General features: G+C 42.8%; 1 protein-coding gene across 1 annotated transcript in view; it reads right to left on the bottom strand.

Moving 5' to 3' along the window:
* pard6gb (par-6 family cell polarity regulator gamma b) overlaps positions 1 to 27417 on the bottom strand; it is a 40559-nt gene extending 13142 nt beyond the window's left edge. Inside the window, exons 1-2 of the mRNA XM_084919091.1 lie at positions 27062 to 27417; positions 20442 to 20664 (exon numbers count right to left, since the gene is read on the bottom strand). Coding sequence (XP_084775217.1) covers positions 20442 to 20664; positions 27062 to 27133 — 295 coding nt within the window. The 5' untranslated portion in view covers positions 27134 to 27417. The remainder of the gene's footprint in view (positions 1 to 20441; positions 20665 to 27061) is intronic.
* Positions 27418 to 27648: the final 231 nt, after the last annotated feature.

The raw sequence follows: 27648 nt of genomic DNA, 5'->3' as shown, positions 1-27648 counted from the left end.
TCAAGTAGCCTACCAATCTCCCCACAAGCTATAATGCTAGTTGCATTATATTAGCTCAAGCATTTATTCTTGTTTACCAGCTGCAGACATTTTAGCCTATGGAAAAATCTGTGGCTTTTCTAGCAATTTCAAACTAAATCATGTTACTTTGGAATAACATGAGGATGATAACAGTTTGGATGATGATAGAATGAATGATCTGGATGATGGTCTTTTATGTGGTTTGCAAAAATTGGAGGTATTTACTCCCTTGGTCTGAAAAGTATGATGGCACCTTTTGTAATTGAGGACGTTGAATTAATCGTCATTGTGATTAGAGGTCATACTGCCCTAAGCCGCACTAGTTGCTTGTAGTTTTTCCCAGTGCTTTTTCCATGAACCGAGGCTGCTCAGTGCTTTGTGCATGGCTTCTTTAGCCACAGCAGTGGCAGCACAGATTAGAAGTTTTACTATTTTTTTTACCTATTACACTCACTGCTGCCATCTTGGATGTTAATTCTGAGTTGGTAAGACTGCTCAGATTCTCCGAGTTGGAAATCTGAGTTGAAGGAGCATTTCAGTTTCAAAATCTGACTTAATCTCCAACGTACCAGTACACTGGCTAATGTACCAAAACAGAACAAGTACTACTGTGCTGTCAGAATTTTGGCATCAAGTATTAACACATATAGACTTCCTGTCCTTTTAACTGCATTCTTATTTCCCCTCAACTTGCACCGCTGCTTGCGACTTAGCACAATACCAACATCGTTTGCTTAATTTTATCCAGATAGTCAACCTATAAGCAAAATAATAAACAGATAAATTCCAAGCTATAACCATTTCATTTTAACAGAACTCTTTTACAGAGGCCACTTCAAATACTTCATGATACAATCTGTGTGATCTCAAACACCACAAATGAACTCTTGAAGACCTCTTCTGCCGTTTTCATGACCTTCTGCTTCATCCTTCCCAACCTTTTAAACCTAATCTTTTATCAGCTGCAGGTGACAGACGACAGGCAGACTAGGAGGATTATGGTCTCTCTGGAGCTCACATGCAGATACACAAACATTCTGCAGACGGGCCAGGACACACCGGAGGTTGTGACAATCAAGGCGGGCAGGTAAGGAAGTAAGTGCACAAACAGGCATGTGAAAAATTGATAACAGCTCTTGTGTAAACAGCTGAGGACAAGTCGTCGTATTGCCTGCGCACCAGTTTTGTTTCTGTAAACGGACGGCTCAGGGGAAACACACAAAGAGAAACCGAGGAAGGGCGATTCTGCCTCTCTTCAAATAAGACTTCGTGCTGAGAGGGTCTTACATCAACTCACAGGAAGAGGGAGCCTTTGTTTTGAAGTTGCCTCTGGAGACGTTCATCTCCCGCGCTTCATGGTAGAAATTTTTTTTTATTTTTTTTTAAAAGGAAAAAAAAGAAGGCCAAAGAAAATATTGTGTCGGACAGCGAATGAGATCTTTTCATTCTTATCCAAGGAGACGAGTATGCAGAAATCACGTCCAGTCAACTGTGCTTATTTTGTCTAAAATTAAGCGATAGCCGAAGCAGAACTTTGACTACTTGTCCACATTCGATGTAGCCGGACGGCTTCAATCTTAAGCCTCAGCGTGAGATTTGCACTGCTACGTACTCAACCATTCCCTTAATGTGAGCAAACACATTGAGCTCTAGTGAGTCATGAAAAGGGGTCAGTCAGCCTCCAAGTGAGTGCCCCACCACCACCACAATTGCTATGGAGTGCGATTGGGAAAATGCTCTGCAAGCTTGGACAGGCCCCCTTCTTCCATCTTCCTGAAAGATAGCACCTGAAACATCAACTCTTACACAACCACACAGCATAACAGAAAACTTCCTGTGCACGGTGACACATATCCTTGGTTTTTCCTGCCCCTGCTTTGCTCCACTGATTTCATTTGCAGTTTACTTCATCTCGCAGCTAGCTACAGCTAAAACAGTCCGTACTCTCCTCTGCTCTCTTCCCTCTCTCTCACACACCATGTCAAAACTGTCTGTGGGAGTATTTCCACATGAGCTGTCAGTAACCATTGTTTCAGAGAGCCGCTAGGACACAACTCGTACCAGGACAAGAGTCAGGGCTCATTCCTCCCCTCCTCCATTCTTTTCCTTCCTCTCCCGTCCTGAACTGCTGAGTTGGCCTGATTCAACCACCGACTCGTGGCCCACATGTTTAGAGAACGGGGGATGGTGGTTGGGAGAAGGGGGCAGTGTCTTCTCACGGTGTGTGTTTTTGTTCTGCTCATAAGATCAGATGAAGAGGAGGGCTTTTTCCTAAAACCTTTGTGAGAATTTATTGGTGTTTGGGTGCTGACTGCATCCCCGAATGAGCTCAAAAAGTAAACCACGTTTATGAGACTTCAAGTTTGTCCTTTGCAAGATTATATTAAAAGATGCACAAGTGCCATTTGAGAACCTCTCACATCCTGTGTGACAAATACACAGCTGCTAGAAAAAGAAAAAAAAAAAAAAAAAAAAGTGTTGCATCCACAATAACTTAAATATTGCTAAAGCTCCCTCTGTTAAATCATGGACAGGCCTTAGCTAAGACACCTTGATTAGAGGTTAATTGGGGTTTACTTTGATGCACGTTGCAGGGGCCACTGTCAGGCTCTGGTGATTTGTGATGGCCAATCATAAAAGGCTTCAAGCACAATTGTAGCCAATCAAATCGTGACTTTGAATGTTATGGCTGAATAACAGCCAGAGTCGCAGGGGCATGACAGCTTGTCTCATTGTTATAGCCTCGTGACCTATATAAGACAATGTACTGTATTTTAACTACCTAAAAATCGCACACACACTCACATACCCCTTTAACAACCAGATGTGAGTAAAATATAAGTAATATATGATATAAGATAGAAATAAATTATACAAAAAATATCAATTATGGAATCTGTTGGGGCTAAACAACAAACAAGAGTGTTTTCCCTCACCAGGGACAACAAGAAAAGTTCAAACTCAGAAATCCAGCCCCCCCTTTTCCACTTGAAACAAACAACGAAATGGCTTCTTAATTCATCAGTGTGGCGTGGCCACATGGGAATACAAGAAAAGTACACAACCCTAAAGAAACACTGCACTCCCTCTCAGCGGAACCAGCTCCAACCACTTTAAGCGTAGAGAGGAAAAACAAAACTACACAACACATATGAAATGTGCTGTGACACAAAAATGACTACAGGCGTGATCTTTACAGTGTGCATAAGACACACTGGTGACTGTGTGCATGTTAAGTGTGTGCATGCTCTGTTAGCCTCACATTTACTGACACCACTGTTAGTGAGGTTCAGTAACCAAACACCAGAAACTTACAAAAATAATAAACAGGGACCCCTCAGTCCTCCCATATGTTTGCATAGGCTTTAAAGTTTGGTGGATTTAGCGCTGTATGATTTTGGCCTCGGGGACCACATCAGGGTCATCAAATTAGGAAAATAAAGTTACTTTGCTCCACAGTTGGATCTGAAAGACGAGTCTACATGTTTAGTGCATCTGCAAGATACCTATAAATTTTAAAGCGTGGTGTTAAGTGCAGTCTACTTGTTTATCACATTCATGTTAGCCATGCTACTACTGGTCACCACAGAACCGTTTCTGTAGCCAGGACACAGCTAACTTGGAGTTAGCTGAGCGACTCTGCCCGTGGGGAGTGTGTTTCTGTGGCTGAGCTCTCGAGAAGCATAGTCAGTCCCTCCCTTTGTAATTATGGACTCCCAAAATAACTCTTTGCAGAGGCTAAACTAGGTTGATGTTGTGCTAGCTAGCAAACACTTCTCATAGCTCAAGATGTCACGAAGCCTCGAAATGCGCAGTAGCTTTAACTTTAATGTTCAAATTTGAAATGAATCCAAAAGCTTTTCACCAGGTGCAGAAAACAGAACAAATATAAACCACACTGAAGCCAAGTCCAGGGTTTTGAGCTGATAATTGCACCGCAGACTGCCGCATACACTTAGAGCCATCTTGCACGCTTTGATGATGGGATTTCCTCAAAAATTACACAAATCCTTTGCTCAAGCTTGCAGCTGTGTTCATAACATTCACATGTGTGAATGAGTGTGCGTTTTCCACTGCTGCACACATACACAGCAGCACTCTCAGAGCATGCCTGGCCTTGTCCTTCAGTAGAGCTGTAATTAAGGAGGAACTGCAGCGAGCCGTCTCTGCACCAAACCAGCGACTCCTCCCTTGAAAACCCACTAACACCCACCCAGCGGCCATATTCCCCGCTCTCTCTAACCCCAAATCTTCACTCTCTTCCCTCACGGTTCGGTCCAAACTTTGCCTGGGAATTTTTCACTGCATTCTTGTACTTGACCACTCTCGGTCTGTCTCTGTCCTGGCTGAAGGAACTCATCATCATCATCCATCATTTAGGTCTGATTCATTGCTGGAGATAAGGCTGACGGATGTAACTGTTATAGAGGGACTAGTTTGACATCTTGGAGACTACAGATGTTTGCCATCCTGCTCAGAGATCAAACTCAAACCCACATATACAATCTGTCTGTATGGCACACCTGAACCTCCCTTCAACCAGGTGTAGCCATCAGGAATGGAGGGGAAAAAAGGAAACAAACGAGTACGTGCATGTGTAGGGAAACACAAGTTAAAGCTACTTTGCCAACTGTGACAGACATGTTGACAACTGTAAACCGGTCATGAATGTTTGCCAAACACACACTTCCTTTGCTCCTCATTTGTTGGTATTAAATGTGAAATTTGCCATCACTCACCTCTGTCTGCTTCGTCAACGCCAAACAGATCATTAGGTTGGGTACTGAAAGCAGCACGTTTTAGGGTACCGACTGAATTACGTTGGCATTTCTGAATACAGAGTCCCACAAAAATCAATCTGTGCTAAATTTAGGTATCAGAGCCAGACCATAGTCACTTCTGTAAGGTGTTGAATGAAAACAAATGCACAGGGCAACTGGCAGCAGCGGGGAGCAGAAAATAAAATAAAATGTAGTACTTTTACTCAGTCGAGTGTAGTATCATAGTGTATTTTTCCATATGCTCCCCTCCCCCCCCAAAAAGACCAAGATACTATCTGTTCGGTTGGCATGAGTCACGACTGCCTGAAAGAATTCGTATAAGAGTCAGGCTGAAAGCACAAAAACAAAGCTGTTGAAATGATTCTTAAAACAGCTCCCAAACAAACACATAAACGGAGAACAGAAACCCACATACAGTTGGGATATTCAAAGTCACACATGTGACAGGATCTCATTCCACTTCCCGGCCATAAACCAGGGGAAAGGACAAGCTCGTTTATGCTCTTTGAAGGTTCATGCTGCTGGTAGTGACTTAGGAAGTTGTTTGTTTGTCTCCGAAGGACCGGCTATGTTCATGACATCCATCACATTTCCAGAGCCCGGCTCTCTAGAGCTTTAAGTGCATGCAGGATGAATTCAATTTCAGAGGCCCTGAGTTTTTCTTAAAAAAAAAAAAAAAAAAAGGAGTAGTCATAACAGACACTCTGTTGAGGTGTGATGGGATTTTTAAATTGAGACCAGCTGTGTATAGAGTTCATTTTCACCCATATGAAGAACTGCAATCAGCTGTGTCCTCGAGGAAACGTGCCTGTCAGAGAGAGTAAAACATCTGATCGATTCTCCTTTTCCTTTTCGGACAAGTTGACAAAAAGAGCAATGCTGACTCCAGACTTTTCAAAGGCAAAAATAAAAATCAATTAAAATGCCCGTCGTAAGTGGCAAGCAGATGTTCGGGATGGGTGCCCTGACACAGACGCTCTCCCACAATGTCTGGAAACTTCATCGCGGGAGAGCGGGGGTGCAGTTCAAAGTGAGGTCGTAAACCAAAATGAAAACAGAGACTTAGCAAACACAAACACGAATACAGCTTTGACAAATGCAACAACCCTTGAAAGTTTCATTAAAAAAAAAAGCAGGACTTTCCCTCCCAGGTCTTGAGAACACAGCGAAGCGCTGCGTGGTGACTGTCGATCACGTAGGAAAGTATGCATTCGACAGTAAAAAGTGCTTTTGTTACGGGTCAAGCGCAAGCCCGGCCTCTGGTGCAGTCATCATAAAATGATGTTAACATTGTTGTGTTGTCGCTTTAGTGCATTCTCACGTGCACATCCATCTCTTTTTTCCTGCCAGCTGAGACGATTTACAGCGTCATGCAAGCTGGTTTGCCGTGGCTCTGTTGTCCACCCATCAGTAATGGCTATTGCCGCTCTGTCCTGATCCTGGCAGGAAGCGGGGATCTTGATCACACTTTAACTATAGCTGGCATTGTCTGAAGACACAGAAAAAGGCCACACACAGGTTTTCTTGTGACGCCCACACATACACAAGAACTACACACGGTTTTATGGCACAGAACCCCCCCCTCTAGTAGAGGCAAGGCTTCATATTTCTGACAGTGACTGATCCATGAAACCTTTTCCCATGCTGCTGCCCTCTGAATGTCACACAGATGTGACATCAAAGTATCTGTTTAAAGCTTTCAAAAAGCACTAATAAAAAGTCTTTTTGTCCAGTACCGTTGTTGAAATTAAAGCTAAAAAGCTTTGATTCTTTTTCACATTTTCCTAAAAATTGCTAATTTCTGTTGGTTCAGATTGGAAGAAGAGGATAAGAGCCAGACCACAGGATAGAGGTGGACACGACCTGCCTGGCTGTCTCTCCTTCCTTCCCCCTTTATGCATGTTTGTCTGTCTTACTGTCAGGGCGACTCCCCACTGTCTGCTGTGGTTTTCTCCCCTCTTTGCCCTTGACGACTGAGTCATGTTTAAGCGCCAACATGAAAAGAATGAGGACTGGCTGGAGCTACCTTAAGTAAAATACTTGAACACATACCAAGACGATCAGATACTATAGTTTTGCTGCCATACATGCAGAAACTGCACTTTTACATCTGTTCTGAGGACAAGAGAAAGCAAAAGAGAGGAGAATTGTAACAAAGAACAAGACAAGGGAAGAAAGAAAAAACAGATTAAATGACAACCACTCTTTCCTCTTTAGAGCCATATGCAGTGTGTCGGGTTGTTATTTCACAGCAGCCCCTTTCACTGAACCTTCATTGCAGAGCCAGGGGCTGCTCCGTGGTGCCAAACACAAAGGGACGAGGTACTTAAGGTTCTAGCACAATAGACGATACTGAAAGTCATTCTTAATGACACCACAAATGGAGTCACAAAAGCACACTAAAGGCCGAGCAATGAGGCAGTGCCTTTGCATGACCAAAATAGATGTGCTGGAATGAGGAAAAAGATGGTTTCGGGCCATCGAGGCAGTTCACTGGAATGCGAGTTATTAATCCACCGAGCGGCATCTGAAATGCAACTGAGCACAGAAGATGAAACTGAAAAAAACAAAAAGAAAGAAAAGCTGCACTGGCAGGAATAAATGCTGAATTATCTACACTAATCAAAACATCCACTCTAAGCTGATTTAGTCCTAAAGACACCAGATTAAAGAGGCGTCCTGGAAAACACAGCCAACGCCAATTACTGAGGTGACTCTCTCTCTCCCTCTCTCTCTCGCCCACATGGATCAAAGGCTGTGAACGAGGACATGTGGACAAAAGTACACACGTGCATGCACGTGTTCTCAGAAGCCCTTTGGCCATGGTGTGAGAGTGGCCAGATGTGCTGACAGGATCTCTGCAGTTGACCAAAACAGCAGCACAGAGAGGCTGTAAGGATCACTGCCCAGGCAGTGGCTCTAAAAATGTAGAAAAGCTACTATAAAGACCCGCATTGAGGAATCTTTACAGTAACTGATTTGGAACAAGTTTATACTTTTGGGATGCAATTGAGAACCTCAATTCAGAAAATATACGCAGATGAGGCCCAACATATAGACCTTTTTTTTTTTCTTTTTTTTTTTTAATGCAATGTTCTGCTGGGAAAATGTACCAAACTGGTGCTACAGACCAAGCACGCCATGCTACAGAAAGACTAGCCTTCCCAGAAGGACAATGCCTCATGCAAACTGCAAAAACGTCTCAACAAATACAAGAATGAGACCAAAGTGATGACTCAATGGCCAAACTCCACCAATCGCACCGAAATAAGCGCACTCCACAATTCCATCATGTCCCTGACACCACACAGGACCAGGATAATTCCAGTGCCAGACCCACCACAGCAGGACCCACAATGACCCGCGTCTATGCCTCGATGAGGTAGAACCGTTTTGGCTCAATGAGGGGATCCCACACAAGACTAGGCAGGTGGTTTACGAAAGAAGAAAAGGCTATCAAGTGATAACTGTATTTACTTTGTTCTTCTATTGTCGTAATCCTGTACTGCTGTACTTGTGTGAAGCACTTTGATGTACCTTGGTCTTTTTAAATGTGCTATAGAAATAAAATTGAAACTGATGTAATGTTCGGTAATAATAAATGAGACTTGAGACAAAAATCACGATAAGAAATTCGTCTCCATGGTAATATTTAAGCATTTATGTCGTCAACACGAAGGCATAAACCCTTAAAAGTTTAACCACCTTTTAGCACATCAACATTTTTTCCTTCTTACGGTAAATTCTGCCTAATATCTTCTCTTTGATAAGTGTTTCTGTAATTTCACAACAGAAATTTAATAATTTTCTATCACATGAAAAACTGAGGCAGGTTAAGTGAGGAGGGGACGTGTATGCGGGTTGCTGAGTGTGGTTTTAGTTTGAGCAGAGCTCCTGCTCTTTGTCACAGTGACTCCAGAGTGGGAAAGGTCAGGGCTGGTTTGGTTAAGGTCAAACCTGTGGGCCTCACCCATATCACCAACATCCCCATGATTCCCACACTCAGGCTTACTTTGGCTGCAAGTATATGTGGAGGCAATAACAAAATCATCCCTGATTTACTAGGGGGGGGAAATCCCTTCAGTCTTGTTTGGAAAGATCATTTCCTTCTAACTAACTCACCCTGGACCTTTCCATCACATGTTTTCCACTGCTTGGCTTGGCTGGCCTGGTTGCCGTTGTGATGGTCCTCAATATCATTTAGCCACTCCTCCAAAGACGATCTCATCCTGGTGGAGAAAGTTAAATTGCCACTACGCCACGCTCACCCAAACTGTCGTGACAGGTGGACTCGAATGTAGTCTGTTTGTTCTGCAGACTGAAAAAGCAGCCGAATAGCTCGCCCAGTTATTCATTAAGTACTTCACAATTAAAATATCTGCAGAACATGTGTGCCTCTTTTATGTGTGCAACCCCATCTGCCTCAAATAGAAGTGAAATTAGTAGCAAACACTGCATGGTGTGTGCACCAGATACCACAAAACACATTGTTGTGACAAAGACTCCTCCTTTGATTCATCTGTGATTAATTTCAAAAGTCTTATTCTGGGATGAAAGAAAGTCGATTTTTCAACCTCCCATATGTTCCTCCCCCGTCCTCACAATTTGGATGTCAACAGTTTGCAATGAACAGAAGCACCCGATTAAAGTGACTCTTATGCTAAAACAATTAATAACCCTTCCACTCAAGCAATTTCAGCAGGCGGCATTAGTTCTTCCTGTTACTATGTAACTTTACTGTATGACAGCTCTGTAGTTGTGTTAGGAGAAAAAAAAAGCAAATAAAAGGTCATCTGTGGGAAATCTGCAAAGTGGAGACATTCAGAAATATATATTTTCCTTTTTTCTTTGATCTCCAAGCAACTGTGCAGTCCAAGCTGTTGTGTAACAGCCTCGGTCTGGATGTCTGCACAGCTCAGCTGAAACTGGCACAGCTGCTGATACAGTCCACCGCTTTTTCTATTTGTGCTGTGGTGCCACATCTTTCTTTAGTTTGGCCGATATTGGTATCTGATCGTAGTTTTCACAGGTGGGGAGAGCAGCTGGGTTGCCGGAGCTGTAAACGCCCAGCACGCTCAGACACAACCTTGGATCTATTTATTTAAACTTTCAGCCCTTTGCCAAAAAGGGGTCTCTTGTCACTGTTGAAAGTTTAGTCTGTGTGCAGGCCACTGGCATAGTCTACAAAAACAACTGCAGTCCCCTCCCGCCACCCCCCTCCCCAAAAACCAGCCCTTTAAAAACAGGAATGTGCTTTGCTTGGATAGACGCAGATTGTGTCTGCCATGGTGTAAGTGCAGGTACAGTTTCAATATAATTCAACATGCATGTCCTCGTTTGAGCCCCATTTGTAATCCAGTGTACACAAATCATTAAAGACCTTCATCACGATTATTAGAGTCATTACTGTAGTGTGGAAAATTAGTAGCTCTGCACCACTACCTGCAAGACGGCGCTGAAGCCTGTCAGCTCTCAAAGCTTTTCAGCACATTAAAAGCCTTCATGTGCAGTTCCTGTTATACTCCAGAGACAGCTTGGATAGATTCAGTCCAATGTTGTGTCGACCAACAGGGGTCAGTTAATATTTCTGTTAATTTATGGGGAACTTATTACACTCATTTTCAACTCCACATTTTACATTCTTAGACTGTGTTAGAGTAATTTTGTGTGATTCATGGCGCACTGCTCTTCGGCGCAGCCCAGGCTGTTTTAGCTCCTTTGTCTTCTTTTAGAGCAGTGGTGTCAAACTTGAGGCCCAGTGGCCAGAATTGGCCCAACAAAGACCCCAAAGCTTTGGAAAATGTGAAGGAGGGCATAACTTTTGAACGATTACCTGCATTTTCAGGAGTTTTACATCATTTCCTACTGATAAGGACTTCTCACGTTGCCTTTCATAGTATATCAACATGACCAAATAAACCGTTAAAAGACAGAAAAGTTCCAGTTTTTTACCCCATCTACTAAAGATTTCTTAAAAACATAAAAGGTCATTTTCTGCTAATTAACAAAAATTGCCCAATCTGGGCAAAGAGTTGTGCTTCTAGATTTCTTTCATTTACTACCAGCAACAGATGGTTACAACACACTGTTGTAAAAGCAGTTCTTTTTCTTATATAAGATGTGTCTGGGATTAAATGTGCAGTTAAACTTCTAAACAGTGACAGAACAGGGAGGTTTCACTGGCTCACTTAAGAATAAAGTGGGCTGTATGTGGCCCAATGTAAAACGAGTTTGGCTGACCACAAATGGAACACTGAAGGAAGACGGAGCTGTGTGCTGAGATGATCATAGCAGGTCGATCTCCTTTCTTTTGCATTTGGAGCAGTCTGAAGCCTGAGCTTGGGAACTATATGCCAAGATTATTTGAAACTTTTGCTGTATTGTAACCATACAACTAATGACAAAGAATAGTGAAAAGCATATGAATAGATCCACTTTAATAGAAGAAAAATAAATAAATAGAAGCTGGTGAAATGCTGACATCAGTGTAAGGAGTGTTCCCCTCTTAGGCTTATCTATATCTTAATTTGCATTGTTTTGAGACAGAATATGAATGGGCAGTTAGTACTTCTGCAGTTTCCCTAGATAAGCGCACCATAAACATCTGACAATACGTCAGACGTGCTGGAACACTGTAGGAGTTACTGACGTATTAAACTGGAAAGCAAAAGCTGAGAAAACAAGAGTGTGCAGGAGTCACTGTATGCATTTCCCCCAAAATGAGATCCCAATTTAGAGTCATTAGTTGGCAACACAACAAATTGCTCACACACTGGAGAGAAGCAGAACAACTCCACATACAGAACTCCTCCAACTCTTATCTTCTCATGTGTCCTATCCAGTGTTGGGACTAACGCGTTATTAAGTAACGCGTTACAGTAACTACGTTATTATTGTGGTAACGAGCACGGTAACTAGTTATTATGCCAAAACCAGGAACGCGTTACTCGTTACTGGGATTTAGATAGGCTCGTTATTCGTTACTTCGTGTGGTGGCTATCGCGGAGCTTCCACAGATTCAATAACATTAGCAAGTGGTGGAGGCCAGCAGGTGGATGAAGGAAAAGGGAGGCAAGAGGAGAGACCCGAAGCGGCCGCTGGTCCGAGTATCAGGTGAACTGAACTTCAGGTAAGAAGTTATGACCTGCAGTGTATCTGAGTCACATATAAATCAAGTTTAGGTGGAGTTCATTTTCATTATGCTGACTTTTTTGTACTGCGTGCTAGCTAGCATGACAGAGTTTCTATACAGCTGGGTGGGTGCTATGTTACTGATGTTGAACTTTATTTTGTTCATACGGTTAATTATTATTATTATTATTATTATTATTATTATTTTTTTTTTTTTTTTTTTTTTTTTTTTTTTGTGTCCCGTTTGGATCTTTAGCCATCAGAATTGTTGTCTTAAGGCCAAGAAAGATGCCAAGCGGATTTATTTTACCAAGTGGACCATCATGGCCTTGCCATATTGGTCCATTTGATTGACCTTTATTATAATTATGAATTTATTTTATTTTCGGTTGCTACAAACGGGACAGACGTGACTGGGGGATAGGACAGGGAGAAAGAATGAAAGAAAGAGAGGGAGAGAAAGAAAACCAAAGGGGAGAAGAGACGGTGAGAAGGGGGGGGAAGAAAGGAAAAAACAAACAAACAAAACACCTGGATCACCTGTATGGAGAAAAAAAATAGAAGAGAAAGCAAACAACAAAGAGCAACATAATAAAAACAGCACCATCACAATAAACTAGCTAGCAGTAGATAACAGTAGATACTAAATAATAAACGATATTGTGCAGCACGCAAGATAGACAGCGCACAATGTGCTTTCAGGCAGCAGCCAAGAAAGGTGTAGTCCGCGTCTGTGAACACCCGTGTGTACACCTGTGTGGATCAGCACGCTTGTATTCCAAAGGTTTCTCCATGTAACGATCTGCTAGGGAGTGTGGGGAGCCATAGCCCCGTCCACCAGGGTATGAAGCAGGTATGGAGGAGATCCAGGCCCCAGATATCCAGAGGCCCTAGAGTACAAGGACCCGAGGAGGACCACCAAAGGGGGGGGGAACCGTGCCACCCTCCTGGGAAGAGCTGAGTAGAGCCCCAAACGAGAGGTCACCCCGCAGCTACGGAGCAGAGGCCAGAGGGGGTTGCAGTGGCGTGCCCGCGGGCTCTGCCGGCAGCCAGCTGTGCCAGAGAGGACCGAGCTTCAGGCCCAGAGGCCAGAGGGCATCCCACCCCCCGGAAGGAGCCCAGCCGGGCCACAGGCGCCCGGCCCCGCCAATCGGCCACCAGGAGTGAGCCGGTACATGCATGAGCGCCCAGCCCCAGACGACAAGGACCACCAACACACCAACGTCTGAGGGCATCAGCCACCGGCAGGGAGTGTGGTGAGGGGAGATAGGCCTCCGTACTTTAGAGGGCCTGAGATGTACCCAGAGAGGTTGAGTCTAAGACCCAACCTGACATATAGACACAGACAAACAGGCACACGCGGACACAGACGTGCATTCCCACCCCCATATGCACAACCAAATACTCGGCACTCACCCAACGTGTAGACAGACACAAATAGACACTGCACAGACAGTCGCACTCCCCAAACATACTCTATATCCCAGGTCCAGGTACCCCCGCCCCCAGAGGGGCAAGTCGCACCTAGACCCAGGAGATGTAACCCTTCTCTCTGGGGTGGAGGCAAGCGGACCACCTCCTTATCTGCAGTAGCAGGGAGGCCCCGCATCCCAGACCCCAGTCTGACGGCCAGCACCTCCTCCCAGCCCCCCAGCCCTGACGGCTAACAGAACCGGGGTGAGTGAAGACCTCAAACCTCCCTACGCCCGCTCATATGTAGCGTTGCTGTGTGCTGTTCTAAAGTGCATTTAAAACTCAGGAGAGCATGGTACTAGCTTCCTCTCAGAGAGCAGCACGGCTCCTCCCGAAAACCCTTAGTGTCTAAATGCATTTAAAATTGAGGGTAGGGCACCAGCGCCAGAGGTGGGTTGGAGTACAACGACCATCCTCTGGATGCTGTAAAACGTGCCCACCCCCAAGGCCCTATATGTATGTGTTATGTGAGAGTGTGAGTAATGTGGATGTCTAGGTTGCAGAATAAAATTGAGGCACAGGCGGCCAGAAGGGGACAGAGGGGGAGTGCCTCCCCTGCACCCTGGTGACATACCTGCACCCCAAGCCCTGCGTGTGTGGGTGGGTGTGGTAGAGCGGGAATAGGGAGGCAGCTGAGGATGGGGAGGGAAGAAAGGGAGGGGCAAGCGGCCCTCCAGATAGGTGTATGTTTGCATGGGATTAATGAAGACTGTCATTTTTAGAAACTCCCACCATGCTGTCAGAGAAGAGCTAATATTGATGCTTTTAAAGCATTCATGTCGTTTGATGTTTGAGCTGATAAATGGTAGGTCTGAAATTTCTAGGTTATTACATAGTGTCTGTTCTACATCTATCCAAGGTTCATCTAAGAGGGTGTGTTTAAACCATCTAGAGATGAACTGAAGCCTGTTGGCTAAAAAATAGTGATTAAAGTTAGGCAGATCTAATCCTCCTTTATCCTTGGTCCTTTGTAGTGTTTTTAAGCTGATACGTGGGGGTTTATCTTTCCAAAGGAATTTAGAAATGTACGAGTCTAGAGATCTGAACCAATCTTGTGATGGCTTATTTGGGATCATTGAAAATAAATAGTTTATTTTTGGCAAGATCATCATTTTTATAGCGGCGACCCTTCCCATGAGTGATATGGGTAAAGATTTCCATCTAGCCAGGTCGCCTTCTACTGTCTTTAAAAGTGGGATGTGGTTTAATTTAGTTAATTCTGAAAGTTTAGGAGAGACATTAATACCTAAATATTTTATATTTCCACATTGCAGTGGGGAAGGAGAAGAATTATGGAAAGAGCAATTAATCGGAAGAACTGTTGATTTCGACCAGTTAATTGAATAATCTGAGAGACTTGAGAAGGAATTTATCAATGCAATTACCCCAGAGATATTGGTTTGTGAGTTTTGGAGAAAAAGTAACACATCATCTGCATAAAGGCTGATTTTATGTTCTATATTCTTACATTTTATGCCCTTAATTGTTGTAGCCTGTCTAATTGCTGCTGCTAATGGCTCAATAAAAATTGCAAACAGTGAAGGGGAGAGTGGGCATCCCTGTCTGGTGCCCCTCAGAAGAGAGAAGCGGGAGGATGTTTGGTCATTTGTTCTGACACAAGCTGTTGGGGAGTTATATAATATTTTTAACCAGTTTATGAAACAGGGTCCAAAACCAAATTTATGTAAAGTTGCAAATAGAAATTTCCAGTTAACTCTGTCAAATGCTTTTTCTGCATCTAAAGAAAATATTATGGTTTCAGTGTTTTTACTGCATGAGTAGTCTATTAAATTAAGTAATCTACGTGTATTTGTTGATGAGTGCCTACCTTTTATAAAACCAGTTTGGTCAGGATGAATTAAAAGGGGGGTTATTTTCTCTAATCTCTTTGAGAGAGCTTTGCAGATTATTTTAAGGTCTACATTAATAAGGGATATTGGACGATAGCTTGAGGGATATACAGGGTCTTTGCCTGGTTTTTGTAAGAGACTGATATTTGCAGAGTTCATATTTGGTGGTAGTCTACCATTTTCTTTGATTTCCTGCAACATCCTGTGAAAAACTGGTGCCAGAATTGTCCAGAATTCTTTGTAAAAATCTGTTGGAAAACCGTCTGGACCTGGAGCCTTATTATTGGGCATACTTATCAGAGCTTCCTGGAGTTCACCTGGCGTCAGTGGCGAATCCAGTGCCATTGCTTGGGTGTCTAATAATTTTGGAAGAGTTATGTTGTCGAGAAATTGATCAATTTCGTTTTTAGATGGGTTTATTTGTGGTGTATATAAAGTTTCATAGAAATCCCTAAAAATTTTATTTATTTTTTTAGGATCATATATTGTATTCCCAGATAAATCTTTAACAGCACATATAGTTGTTTTTTCTTTATTGATTTTTAACTGGTTAGCAAGAAATTGTCCGGATTTGTTACCGTGTTCATAATTTTGCAGGCGAAGTCTTTGTACTAAGAATTTAGTCTTTTTATTAATAATTTCATTTAATTCTAGTTTTGTCTTGCGTATTTTGTTTAATATTTCTTGATCTTGGTGTGATACATAGGCTTTTTCTAAGGATTTGATGTTTTTCTCTAGTTCCTGAATTTTTTTTGTTTTCTTCTTTCTTCTTATGTGATGAGAAAGAGATTATTTTACCTCTCATCACGGCTTTCCCTGCTTCCCAGAGGACAGATGCTGATACGGTTAATTATTAGAGTTGCCAACTGTCCCGTAAAAAACAGAAACGTCTCGTATTCAGAGAAAATATTACGGGTTTCGTATTGAGGTGAAAAGGAACATTTTGTCCCGGACTTCAGCTACAATGAAAAAGACACAAAGCTGGATTTATTCTGTGTTTATGCTGCACAGCTGCCACTTCTTCTCTCATTCTCTCACCCTCCCTCTCCTGTTTCTACTTCAATCATGAAACTGATCAATGATCAGCTGATCGGCTTTTCTCTCTTGTTTGTTTATCGCCCACTTTGCGCCAGAAAGAGGAAACCAGCGGATGTCGCATTAAACAACAGCAGCACGTTTGATCAGCTGTTGTTAGAATTTATTTAATATTAATTTCTACTATCAGCTGATGTTTGCTGGAGCCACAGCTGTAAAGCTGCTGGTCATGATGTGGTTTGGATATGTGGTGAGATGGAAACATGAAGATGAAACCAGGAGATGTCCTTACTGAATCATCAGAGCTGAACAGGTGATGGAGAAGCAGGTTTACCTTTTAGGTGACATGAATGAGTTGAAGGGAAGTTATGAACTGTTTCTGAGAGACAAATAACACCAGGATCCTTTTCTAAGTAGCTGACAGCTGGTAACTGTGCAGGGGCGGGTCTAGCAAAGTGTTGCCAGGGGGGCAGGTAGGGCATTAACAGGGAAAGGGGGGCACAAAGAAATACTTTTCTTTCTTATTCTCATTTAAAATGTCTCGCTTTTAAAAAAAAAAAAATAATTATCTGAGTCTTACAACAAACGATTGATAGATTAATGCATATATACCATCAGAACAGTGTACATCACTGTCACAACAGCGTTTGTTTTCATTCAAAGGCTTTATGATTTTTCCTGTAATGGTGGGCCGGTTAAAATGCCCGGGACGATTTTTTTGTCCCAGTCCAGCCCTGTATGCAGCTCATCTTCAGTCTGGTGTTACCTACATCTTCCTATTCAGAAGGCAGAATTTCCGAGTTCTGAGTACAATCGAAAGCACCACCACTGCAGTTTTTGTGTTGGATGTAAAAAGCAGGCTAGAATCATGCGGCGGTCAACGACGGTCCAGGCGTGGGATTTCTCTCGTGGAAGTGTGCACATTATCTTTTCCTTTCTATTGGTAGTTGGCACAGTGCACTTGTGGCAAGTAAGCAAGCTAGAAGAGTGGCAATCTTGCTGGGTATCCAGTTACGGAAGCAACACATTAACAAGAGAAGTCTGAGTAAAACCAAAGTTACTTGCCCTAGTAACAAGTTACTCTGAAAGTAACGAGTAACTTGAAGTAACTGAGTTACTTTTGATAGAAGTAACTAGTAATGTAACTAAGTTACTAATTTAAAGTAACTTACCCAACACTGGTCCTATCCCCCCCCCAATCACTTGTTTGCCTCTATTCTTTGCGCATGGCAAGTATTTAAGAGTCTACCCTGCCCGACAACGACAGCAATCAAAATCACCTTCTGTAAACTCAAAAACGGACATCAAAGATATCTCAGTTCACTCCACAATGTTAACAATTATCTTCTCTTTGCTATGATTAAATACAAGCACCCTGTAATGAGAGGCTACTTGGACAAAAACCACAAAGTGTAACCCTGTACTCTGCAGGTGAAGTTTACCACTAAAAAAAAAAAAAAAAAAAAAAAGGCTGCCATCAGCACCTCCGGGCGGTAACTGGTACCATCAGCATCACCGTCACTGCATCACCACAAAACTGTGGCACGTGCTGAAGCAGTTTTACCAACAATGGAAATGTAAGCCTGGCAGGGGAGTATCAGGTAGATGAAAGAGACATGGGCACATTCAAAATACCCACTGTTAAATGGAGCAACACTGAAAAAGGGAGGGTCTGTCTGAGCAATGAAGTACAAAGATTTTGAGTTATTAATCATAAACCCTTTAGACCAAAACAACATTGGTATGTCAGGGCACCATTTAATGTTTTTTCCCCTCCCTAAAGCTTTTAAAATTTTTCATTATAAACTGCATCTATGAAACAGCCACACATGCCATCCAGTGCTGTAACTTTTTAAATTCTATAATTAAGATTTTATTTTCATGTCTAGATCAATATGAAAGCCACGGCTGGTTGAGGTTAAACACAATCCCCCTGCTGTGACTGGATGGTGAGTCACACTGTTTTAATGAGTGTGTGAAGCCTTTCCTTTCAGCTGAGCAGACAGAGAAGTAATGTGGCGACACCACTGATGACCCGCACTAACAGGCTGGTACTGACTGATACAGTCCACACACACACTTTCCCATGCCACTACACTGGTCACAGGGGCATCTTCTCTCAGGCATAAGGTACTCACACTATCATAAACACACAACTCTTTGTCCAGCACTTAACAATAGACGATACAAAGACCAGTGTTACAATTTCTTTTGTGAAAAGTCGAGTGATGTCAATTTCAACATCAGACACTGAATGCGGGGAAGGCTCTGTGCAAAGGTAGAGGTATGTTCTAGTCTGGTATGAGCACAAATGCACTTCTTCATAGGAGACTCCAGGCAGTTTGGAAAGTAGAACAACTACATGGTCATGACATCCACATTGCCAAGAGAATCCCAGCGACGGGGCCCATTTATACTTTCCATTCTCCTGCGTGTGAACGGCAACGGATGACAAAAGTGACATCATACTCGTTGGCACGAGTTGCTCTTTGCTGTTTTTTCACCCAGTTGTGCATCTCTTAATTTTTCCAACAGATGAGCTTAAGCCAAGACTGTCAGCATGTCCACCTGTGCAGGTATTTCTATTACACAGGCACTCCCAGATTCCCCATGGAGGGAGATTTCTGCAACTTTGAGACAAAAGCGGCTTAAAAGCAAGTATAAATGGATGAGGCGTCATCACTGGTGTCCAAAGCAACCACTGCAGCGAGCATAAATGAGCCATAAGGATGCTCCGACTGTTTCAACATCAGTCACAACAATGCAAATTCCTCTAAACCACGTCAGCAGTTCACCACCACAATAGCACTAAATACGCCCCTTTCCACAATAAGAGCAGCCAAATCTCTATCAGCAAAGACTCCTCTGTCCTTCTGGTGTTTGAGGGAATTTCCCCTTTGTATTAAATGCTCTGGAAGAAGCCAGCAAGGGGGAATATTCATGAGAATCAAATACATCACCAGAGGAATATAGACACTTAGATAAGCAGCAGGACAGTGAGAAGTAATGCACGACGTGTCAGCTAAACCACAAGGACACAAATTATGGCTTTCAGGTGTTACACTTACGCGACCTGACTGGTCGAATCAGCCTTTATTTTTAAGTCAAACATTACTGCAGGATGACTTATGAGCCAACTTACAGTTAGTTGGTTTTGGTCTGGCCATTTAATCTCTCGAGACGGTGACTCACACTCCGATTGGGCCTCTCAAATATCTCAACCTGGTTTCTTGCTGGAAATCTGTGGATATCTTTTTGTTTTTTGAACCACTGGTTGACAATTAAAACAATACCCTGGAATGAACCAGTTCATTACACAACTGAGCGAGGGACATTCCAAGGAGGATTGTGGGTATGAATAGACGTGAATGGTAATAGATTCATTTGTATGCTCGATGACTGGCTGGCAGCAGTCGAGACCCTCTCCAGAGTTGGGATCAGTGAGAGAGTGCGCGAGAGAGACTAGGAGTTGGTTCCCATTCAGAGTGCCGTGGTGTTGTGTTTGAACAAATACACCAGCACATGCACACACACACAAACTGAGAGAGCCCGGTAAGGAGTCTCTCTTTTCATGCAGATCTTTTGTCTCTCAGTAATGTCTGGTATGCCGGGATACAGGCCTTTGCTCAATGACCTGATTTCTATGGGACTGCCGAGACACTGGTCTGTGTGCGTGTGCGTATTTTTGTGTGCGCGTGAGTGTGTTTTCATATGCCTGCGAGGGCTTCCTCTGGATCAGGCACAGGACTTACCAAGGCAGACAGAGGCAGACTGAAACTTATCCAGCCAATAAGAGAGCCGGAAACACAAAAGCACATATACAGACACACACAGAAGGCCTGGCATGAAGTAAACAAAAAGCCTCATAATTGGACCAGGAAATATTCAGTGGGGAAACTTGATTCTAGTCAGCACCATAATTGCAGCCCAAGACACAGTTAATGCAACAGTTGATAGTTTGGTAGGTTTACCAGTTGGAGGACATTTGAAAAGAAATATTTAAATTAGTATCCTTTTTTTTTTTTTTTTTTTTTTTTTTTAAGTAGTAGCGGAAGCGAATGGATGGATGGATGGATTTAAATTAGTATTAAAGACGTAATCTGTGGGGTATAAAGAGGCGAAGGAAATCACACAGTGTAGATCAGCTTACCTTGTCTCTGTATGAAGATCCTGAGGAGCGGGTGAGCAGTTGACACCGCCTTGACGAAGTTGTCGTCGTTGTTGATCGGGAGCAGGTCGCCGTGAACGTCGGCGTAACCAATCATCACTTCCATGTTGGCGATGCGGTGGATATGCAGGATGAGTTTGTAGAACTCCTCAAACTTGCCGGGCTTGACCCGATCCACCGAGAACCGGCGAAACTCTGCCCCATACTGAGAAGAGGAAAAAAAAAAAAAAAAAAGGAATAATCAAAAGAGGAGCTGTGAGAGGGACAACCAAACAGGATGAGGAAACTGGGATTCTGACTGTTCCACATAAAAGTCACAGGGTGGAAGTTCACCGAGCATGTGGTTGTGACCTTATGTAACATAAAGCACCCAGAAAGGAAGTTTTTTTTCCTGAAGCAGTAAACAAACTAAACAGCTGTGATTTTCTGCAACTTTAAATACAGCAAGAGGAGCGTAACTTTCCAAACAACTGGATTACACAATATGAAACCTTCAGGAAATATAGAACAAAAATACTTTCAGTGGGAGTTAGCTGACGACTGATATCTCTGTAACTGTGCTAAAGCTACAACTAAACTGCTTTCATCAGCAATCTGAAGGTGTGAAAATCTCTCTACAGTCACCTGTAAATCTCAGCCCGAGTCTTGTTTATATGACGTGTACAAAAAGCTAATTAAGCTCTCCCTGTTCCCCGGGTTTTATGCTAAGCTATGGTGTCTGCAGCTTTGTACGGAACTGACAAATCTCAAAGTTCTGTTATCAAGCTTCTGGCAAAGAAATGAATGAGTGCATTTCACAGAATGTATAAACAATCCAGTGATTAATAACTCAGATACTTAAACTTCTTAATCATGAGAATAAGGTTACTTTCAGCTTCTCTCTTATTAACCAGGGGTCACCATAGCAGGCAGCTGTGCAACTTTGATTCATCTTTTTAATATCAGAGGCCTCTCTTGTAAATAGTAGATTAACTGGTTCCTGTCTTTTCTATGCTTTTTCTACCCAAGTGCTTTCTAACTAACATAAGTGCCTTGAGGGAATGTATAAATAACACCAAATTGAATTAACACACATTGACACTCCACTGCATGTGTTGGGGTTTGGTATCTTGCCCAATGATATTTTGTGATGGATTGAACCCTCACAGTGATTATTCATTGGTCGGTGAATTACCGGTGAGAAACATTTTCTCAGCAAACTGTAGATATCAAAACTTAACAACTGTTTTCCTTCCAAGATCCACTGTTGATGGGTTTATTGTAACTTTTTTCATTGGTGCGGATGCTTTTAAACTGTTGTCATTTGTGTTGCCTTTTGTAATTGATTTCACTCTTTAGGCTTAAACAACTACACTTCAAGGATAATGCCCTAGGAATCACTCCTAAGATCTCTGAATAAAGCAATATTCATTCTGTCTCTCTAAATTTGCAGTACTTTGAGCGCATTACAACATGAAGACTCAAGATAGTCTCAAAGGACTCCGATGATGTAGCCAACAGAAAAATAAATGCAAAAGCTGCAAACTTCTAACCCTCAGTGGTCGCCAACTTGCATACATAGTGGATTGGAAGAGAAGAACCAATTTTTGTCACTAAGAGAAAGTTCCAGGGGAAAGATGCACTCCTCAGTAGGAATTATGCATAATTTCCAAAACAAACTAGGAAAAAAGGAGAAAAGTCAGCACCAGACTTCACACTGAATTTGGATGAAATGAATTTGATTAAAATAAATAAATCACCAAACAGCAGCATTGGTATAAAAAATCCAGCCCATTTTTTGGGCTCTGAAACCATTCACCTATTTGTACTGTTTTAATGATTATTCTATGCCTTGTATATAAAACTAAACTACACTCCAGAGAGTCAACATTCAGAGGCAGAGTTCTAGATACTTACCCTAAAACATTTGCAGGACCTAGCTCAAGTAGCTTTTCAGATTTGAAAACAAGACAAAAGTAAACCCACCTCAACTTCATCCATCAAAATACTTGGAGAAAAAAAAAAAAAAAAAAAGAAGAAACTAACAACATTAGGGTCATGAAATTTTGCACAATTGCTATAAGAGGTCTTTCTTTTCCCTGGAATATTTTCAGCCACATCTGAGATGGTCAGCTGTGAAGCATCTGAAGCGCCAACATGGAAGGACCCGCAAGTACATTTGCAGCCCCTCACCAGGCTGACATTTACTAGATGGCCTTCATATACCGAGCACACCAGTCTTCTAGTTTACTTATCTGCAAGAAGCTGAATGAGCACATTCCCTAAAACCCAGTCCCTTTACATCTGTGCCTGCTGTTGGGATCTTCCTACACTGGCTAAAATTATAACCGGATAAGATGCATCGGAGTCTGGGTGGTTCTCCATCTCAGCTAAATCATTTCCTGGGGGAAACGCTGTAGCTTTACGTGCTACTCTGCACATCAAGATCGTATCACCGAGAAAACAAATTTCAGCCGCGCACTGCCTGAAAACACCAGGAAATGGAAAGCAGGTCCCTATACAATAGCAGAATTCAGGTAGCTATGCATGACAGTAGCAGGCAGCCACTCCTCCCACCCACTATTTATACACAAAAGCACAGACTTGAACAACTGGGCTTTAGCTTTTCCTGGGTAGGCCACTGTATCGCCAACGAGAGCGTGCCTGAGGGTCACGACAAGGTCATCATGTGACTGAGACAAGCACACAAAGGCGCGACTGAGGCGCAGAAGCATGGCACAATAATCTACAACAACAGACAGCAGCAGTGGCAGCACCGGGGTCAGAATCAGAGTAGTAATTTGTAGACTAAGGCGCTGTTTGTTACTTTAATCATCAGCTCACAGCTGAGGGAAGCTGACAGCAGAGGAGAAGAGTGGGGAGATGATCAGGGAGCAGGAGGAGGAGGGAGAAGAGGAAAACTGCTGACATAGGAGAGCAGCAGCATACTGACTGGAAAGAAGAAGAGGAGCTGGGGGGGATACATTAACCAGCTCTGTAATTAGAAGATGACACATAAATTTAAGCGGCGGTGTGTGAGGAGACTTAGGGGGATACCGGGTGTAATTTGTTGCCAGGCTGACTCAAGGCAGCGGGAAAGGCAAATGTGTGAGGCTGCATTTTGAAAACCTGCCACCCACCTTCAGCTCATAAACCTCAGCCTGTATTACAATGACACAACAAGCAGACAAGCAGGTTCGTCAGAGTGAAGTAGGTGCTGTTAGCATCGAGGAAAGTGAATCCGAGGCGCGCATATACTGTAATCAACTCTGAAAGACATCATACGCTACGCTCCACGTACCACATCATAATTATACTTGTGCGTATCACTATCCTCTGAACGCGACTGCTCTCTTAGTGCAGCACGTGATCAGTCTGAAAAAAGAAATCTGTTTGAACCAGCAGAACCCGGCTCTCAGGTATGAGCAAGTCTGAACATGGCGCGATTAATCACGGGCCTCAGTGCTAAACCTCGACTCTTAGAGCACACCACTACAAACATGACATCACTTGCTCCGCTGGCCTACTGCTGCAGAGTGACGTCCGACAGGCTGAAACATGTCTGGAGCCTTTTAACTGACACACTGAAGAAAATGGAAGATAACCGACTTCTTGTCTCTGGCCAACGCTGGCTCTTTTCTTACCTAATATTCTGTAAGTCGGGGTAACTCACCTCAGAAACTGCCTACAGGCTCCCAGGATTTTAAAAGACGACTAAGTATTTAATAAAGGAGAACCACAGGACCCCACTCCAACCCCCTACATCTCCTAAAACACTCTGATAAGAGCTTGATGTGAGTGAAACCAGCAGCTCCTGGCTGAGGCCTCAGTGACAGGCAGCCAGACACCTCCAGTGTTAGCCCTGATAAGCTTATCACAGAAACAGATTCCTCTCAAAGGAAAAAACAAAACAAAACAAAACAAAAAAACATGAACCAGTAAGAACCAGTCACACAACAGCAATCAATCACATATGTAACACTCTTAACACTTCTGGAAATCTGAATGTACCTCAGCATTTCTGCAGCGTCTTCATAACAGACATTTTTCTCTCTAGAGCGTTATTTGGCATACGATTATTAAAAAGGGAGTGCACCTAAAGGCCATGTTTGCTTCTGCTTAACAAATGAATTATTTAGACTTTTTTTGGTTTAAAGAAAGTAATCGCATAACAAAAATGAATGCTCAAATGTTCAACTGCACCCAAAGACACTCAAAAGCTACTTTTGGGGGCTTCCTTATTCACAAAAAGGTCACCGCAGCGACCAGTTGCACGCGTTTGACTTGGGAGATTTTGTGTCCCCCGGTTGCGACCAAAGAAGCGTCTCCTTCTGCAATCGAAGCGGCATCTTTCTCCTATCAGAGTTTGTTTCAAGTCACACAAAAACTCCACGTACTGAGAGAGAACTCCATGTTTAATAAAGCAGCTGTAGGAACCAACAGTAACTGTTACAACTTTACATTAACTACGCAGAGGAAATGAAAACCTGTTTGTCACGGCACAAGTTTGCACAACTATATAAAAACAAAACAAAAGTGAATACAAGGATGATTCGAGTCGGTAAATAAGCCGTTTGGCTTTGGATATTACTATGAACCATAGTTGTTGTTATGGAAACATCTGTATCTAATGAGAAGGTAGGAAGTCCGTATACATTTTATTGTGTATTTTTTTGTTTTGTTCGCGTTTACATAAGAAGGCAAGTCTTGATGAGTGTTACACAATTTATGAGTCCCAAACCTCATCGATGGGTCTTGTTTATTTCTGTGTATTTCTTAAAAATGTAACAATTTTTACTCATTAAAGTAAAGTATTAGGTTACATTTACAGCACGCTTTTAGTGCCAGTGTTGGCAGTCTGGAAAATCTCATTTTACAGGAAAGAAAAAGCAAGATAACTTTATCTTATTGGATAAAACAAACACTGACAAAGTTTAACTTTGAGGACATAATCTGCAGTTTGAAAATGGTGATAGATTGCATTACATATTACTGCAAAACTTTAAAACTGCAATAATATTGTAATGTGACCTTAGTATTGTGAGGATATCATATTATTTACTACTAAATGATGAACTGAATTACGTGTAGCTGATCCTGCTCCTCTGTGCCTTCAGAGGCCCAGACTGTGGCGGAGCTATGTAACAGATAAGATTTCCCTTTACAGGTATTCAAATGTCCTCAACTGTCAGTGTGCTATTTCTCTCCAAATAATCAGCTTTTGTTTCATCAACACGCTTAATTTCTTCACTGAGGGAGATGAGGGAACACGAGGGAAGGGTGTTAGAGCTCCCAACACACCCCAAATGGATCAAAACAAAACAAAACCTGACGAAGTAGAACAAAATGTGAAACCGCTTAAAGTGACGTGACGGAGAGGGATGAGTCACATCTGATCCAAAAGTGGAAACGTGTGACGTGGTGGCATGACGGTGTGCCGTGGTGACGCCGGTGGACCTGTCTGTTCTAGCCACAGAGCTCCTGGCGTGCCAGTCCCACCCACAAACAATCTGCGGCAGCCACGGAGTGACCACTCCTGTCTCTGTGTGAACAAACCCTGCAGCAAAAAAAAAAAAAAAAAAAAAAGAACAAAAAACCCACCTACACACACAAACACTACTCTCCTTTTTGGCCGTTTTTGTGTGAGTACATGCTCACCCACCTGTCACCATCAGAGCATCTGTGCTCCATCTGTCCACCACCCCACTGAAACTGGGCGGCCAAAAGGTGGAAACGACTCAGGAGTGAATGAGTCACCTTTTGCACCACTTGCCCATCTCTCCATCTAACCCTCAGGTGTGAACACATGCGAATACTGCATTATCTCACAAACAAATCAGAAACACTGGATTAGAATGCAGGTCACCAGCAATCATTGTGGGGTTCACAAGTGATGAGTGTCAGCTTGTAGTTCTTCACAGAGCCCACACAAACAGTCACTTGTGTATCGAAAAAACAAAACAAAAATAAAACTCTTCCTCTGCAGTATAAACTTAAATAAGAACCGCATAGCTCATGTGGATGTATTGTGTACGTGTTGAGATGAAAAGCTTCATAAATCAGGGCACTCCATTGAGACATAACACTTGAAATCTTGGCAGTCCACTTGATGTTTGTGTGTCCATTAATCAGTCAGCGTTTAAAAAAATGATCCAACACAAAGAGCTAGGCTGATACTGTGTAGCAAGAACACAAAAACTCAGTGCAACTAATGCAACGTCTGACTTTAACAGGTGGGAACTTTGTTGCAGTAGGAAATCTGGAGAGCTAGGTGCTTCAAAAACAACCCCATTACCCACCTACCCAGCCCCCCCTCCATCAACCACCCACAGCAGCATCGGGACAGAAAGAGTCAAATCAGCACAATCTGGATCGGGAGTAAGAAGCAAACAATCACTGCAAATGAGAGAAACATCCAGAACCTGCAACTTTCCCCGCACAACTCACGGGGAAAAAAAGCGGAAATAGTTATGTGGCGTAGGCTGCACACCGTCCGACCAGCTCCGGCTCCGTGACGGGACAACCATGTGAACATTTATCATGATTATTATTATTATTTTAATCCCCCCAAAATCCTATCCACCCACACCACCACCAAGCAGGGCTTTCAAGTTTCCACTCACCTTGCTTTTCACTTCCACAGCGTTGCAGTTAGGATTTCGCAGAGGTTGCGACTTATTAAAGCTCCGATTCATTTTTTTCCCGTTTGAAGGAAAAAAAAAAAAGAAAAAAAGTTCAGCCGCCTTTGCCCACAGAGAGAGGGGCTCTGGTCCCGGGCTTTCTGCTCTAAAAAAAATCCTCCCTGTTCGCTTCTTCCACAGAACTTCGTGTTTCTTTCACCTCCCCGACTTCTTTTTTCTTTTCTCAGTGCGCTCCAACAGACATGAGGGAGGACTTCACGAGAGAGCAGGAGGTGTGCGACTCGCCGCGTTGACTTGAGGAGTGTGAGTTAAGTTTTGAAAATGACATCAGCCCTCTTTAAAAAAACGGGATTCTGGGATGCATTCATGTACCGCACGAAATCCCCAACTCCCTCAGTCGGGATCTATTTGTATCCTTGCTGTAGTCAGTAAAGGCTGAGTAAATAACAGCTACTACTGATAATGGATTAAAAATGTATGCTATCGCAAAACAAACAAACAAAACACACACACAAATATTTATAACAATAACAACTTGATATGTATTATGTCCTGTTAATAAAAAATAT

The sequence above is a fragment of the Perissodus microlepis genome, chromosome 22 (assembly GCF_051167445.1).
Source record: "Perissodus microlepis isolate ML-2025 ecotype Zambia chromosome 22, ASM5116744v1, whole genome shotgun sequence".
Taxonomy (NCBI): domain Eukaryota; kingdom Metazoa; phylum Chordata; class Actinopteri; order Cichliformes; family Cichlidae; genus Perissodus; species Perissodus microlepis.
The sequence above is the reverse complement of the archived record's forward strand: the minus strand, read 5'-3'. Positions and strand labels throughout refer to the sequence as shown.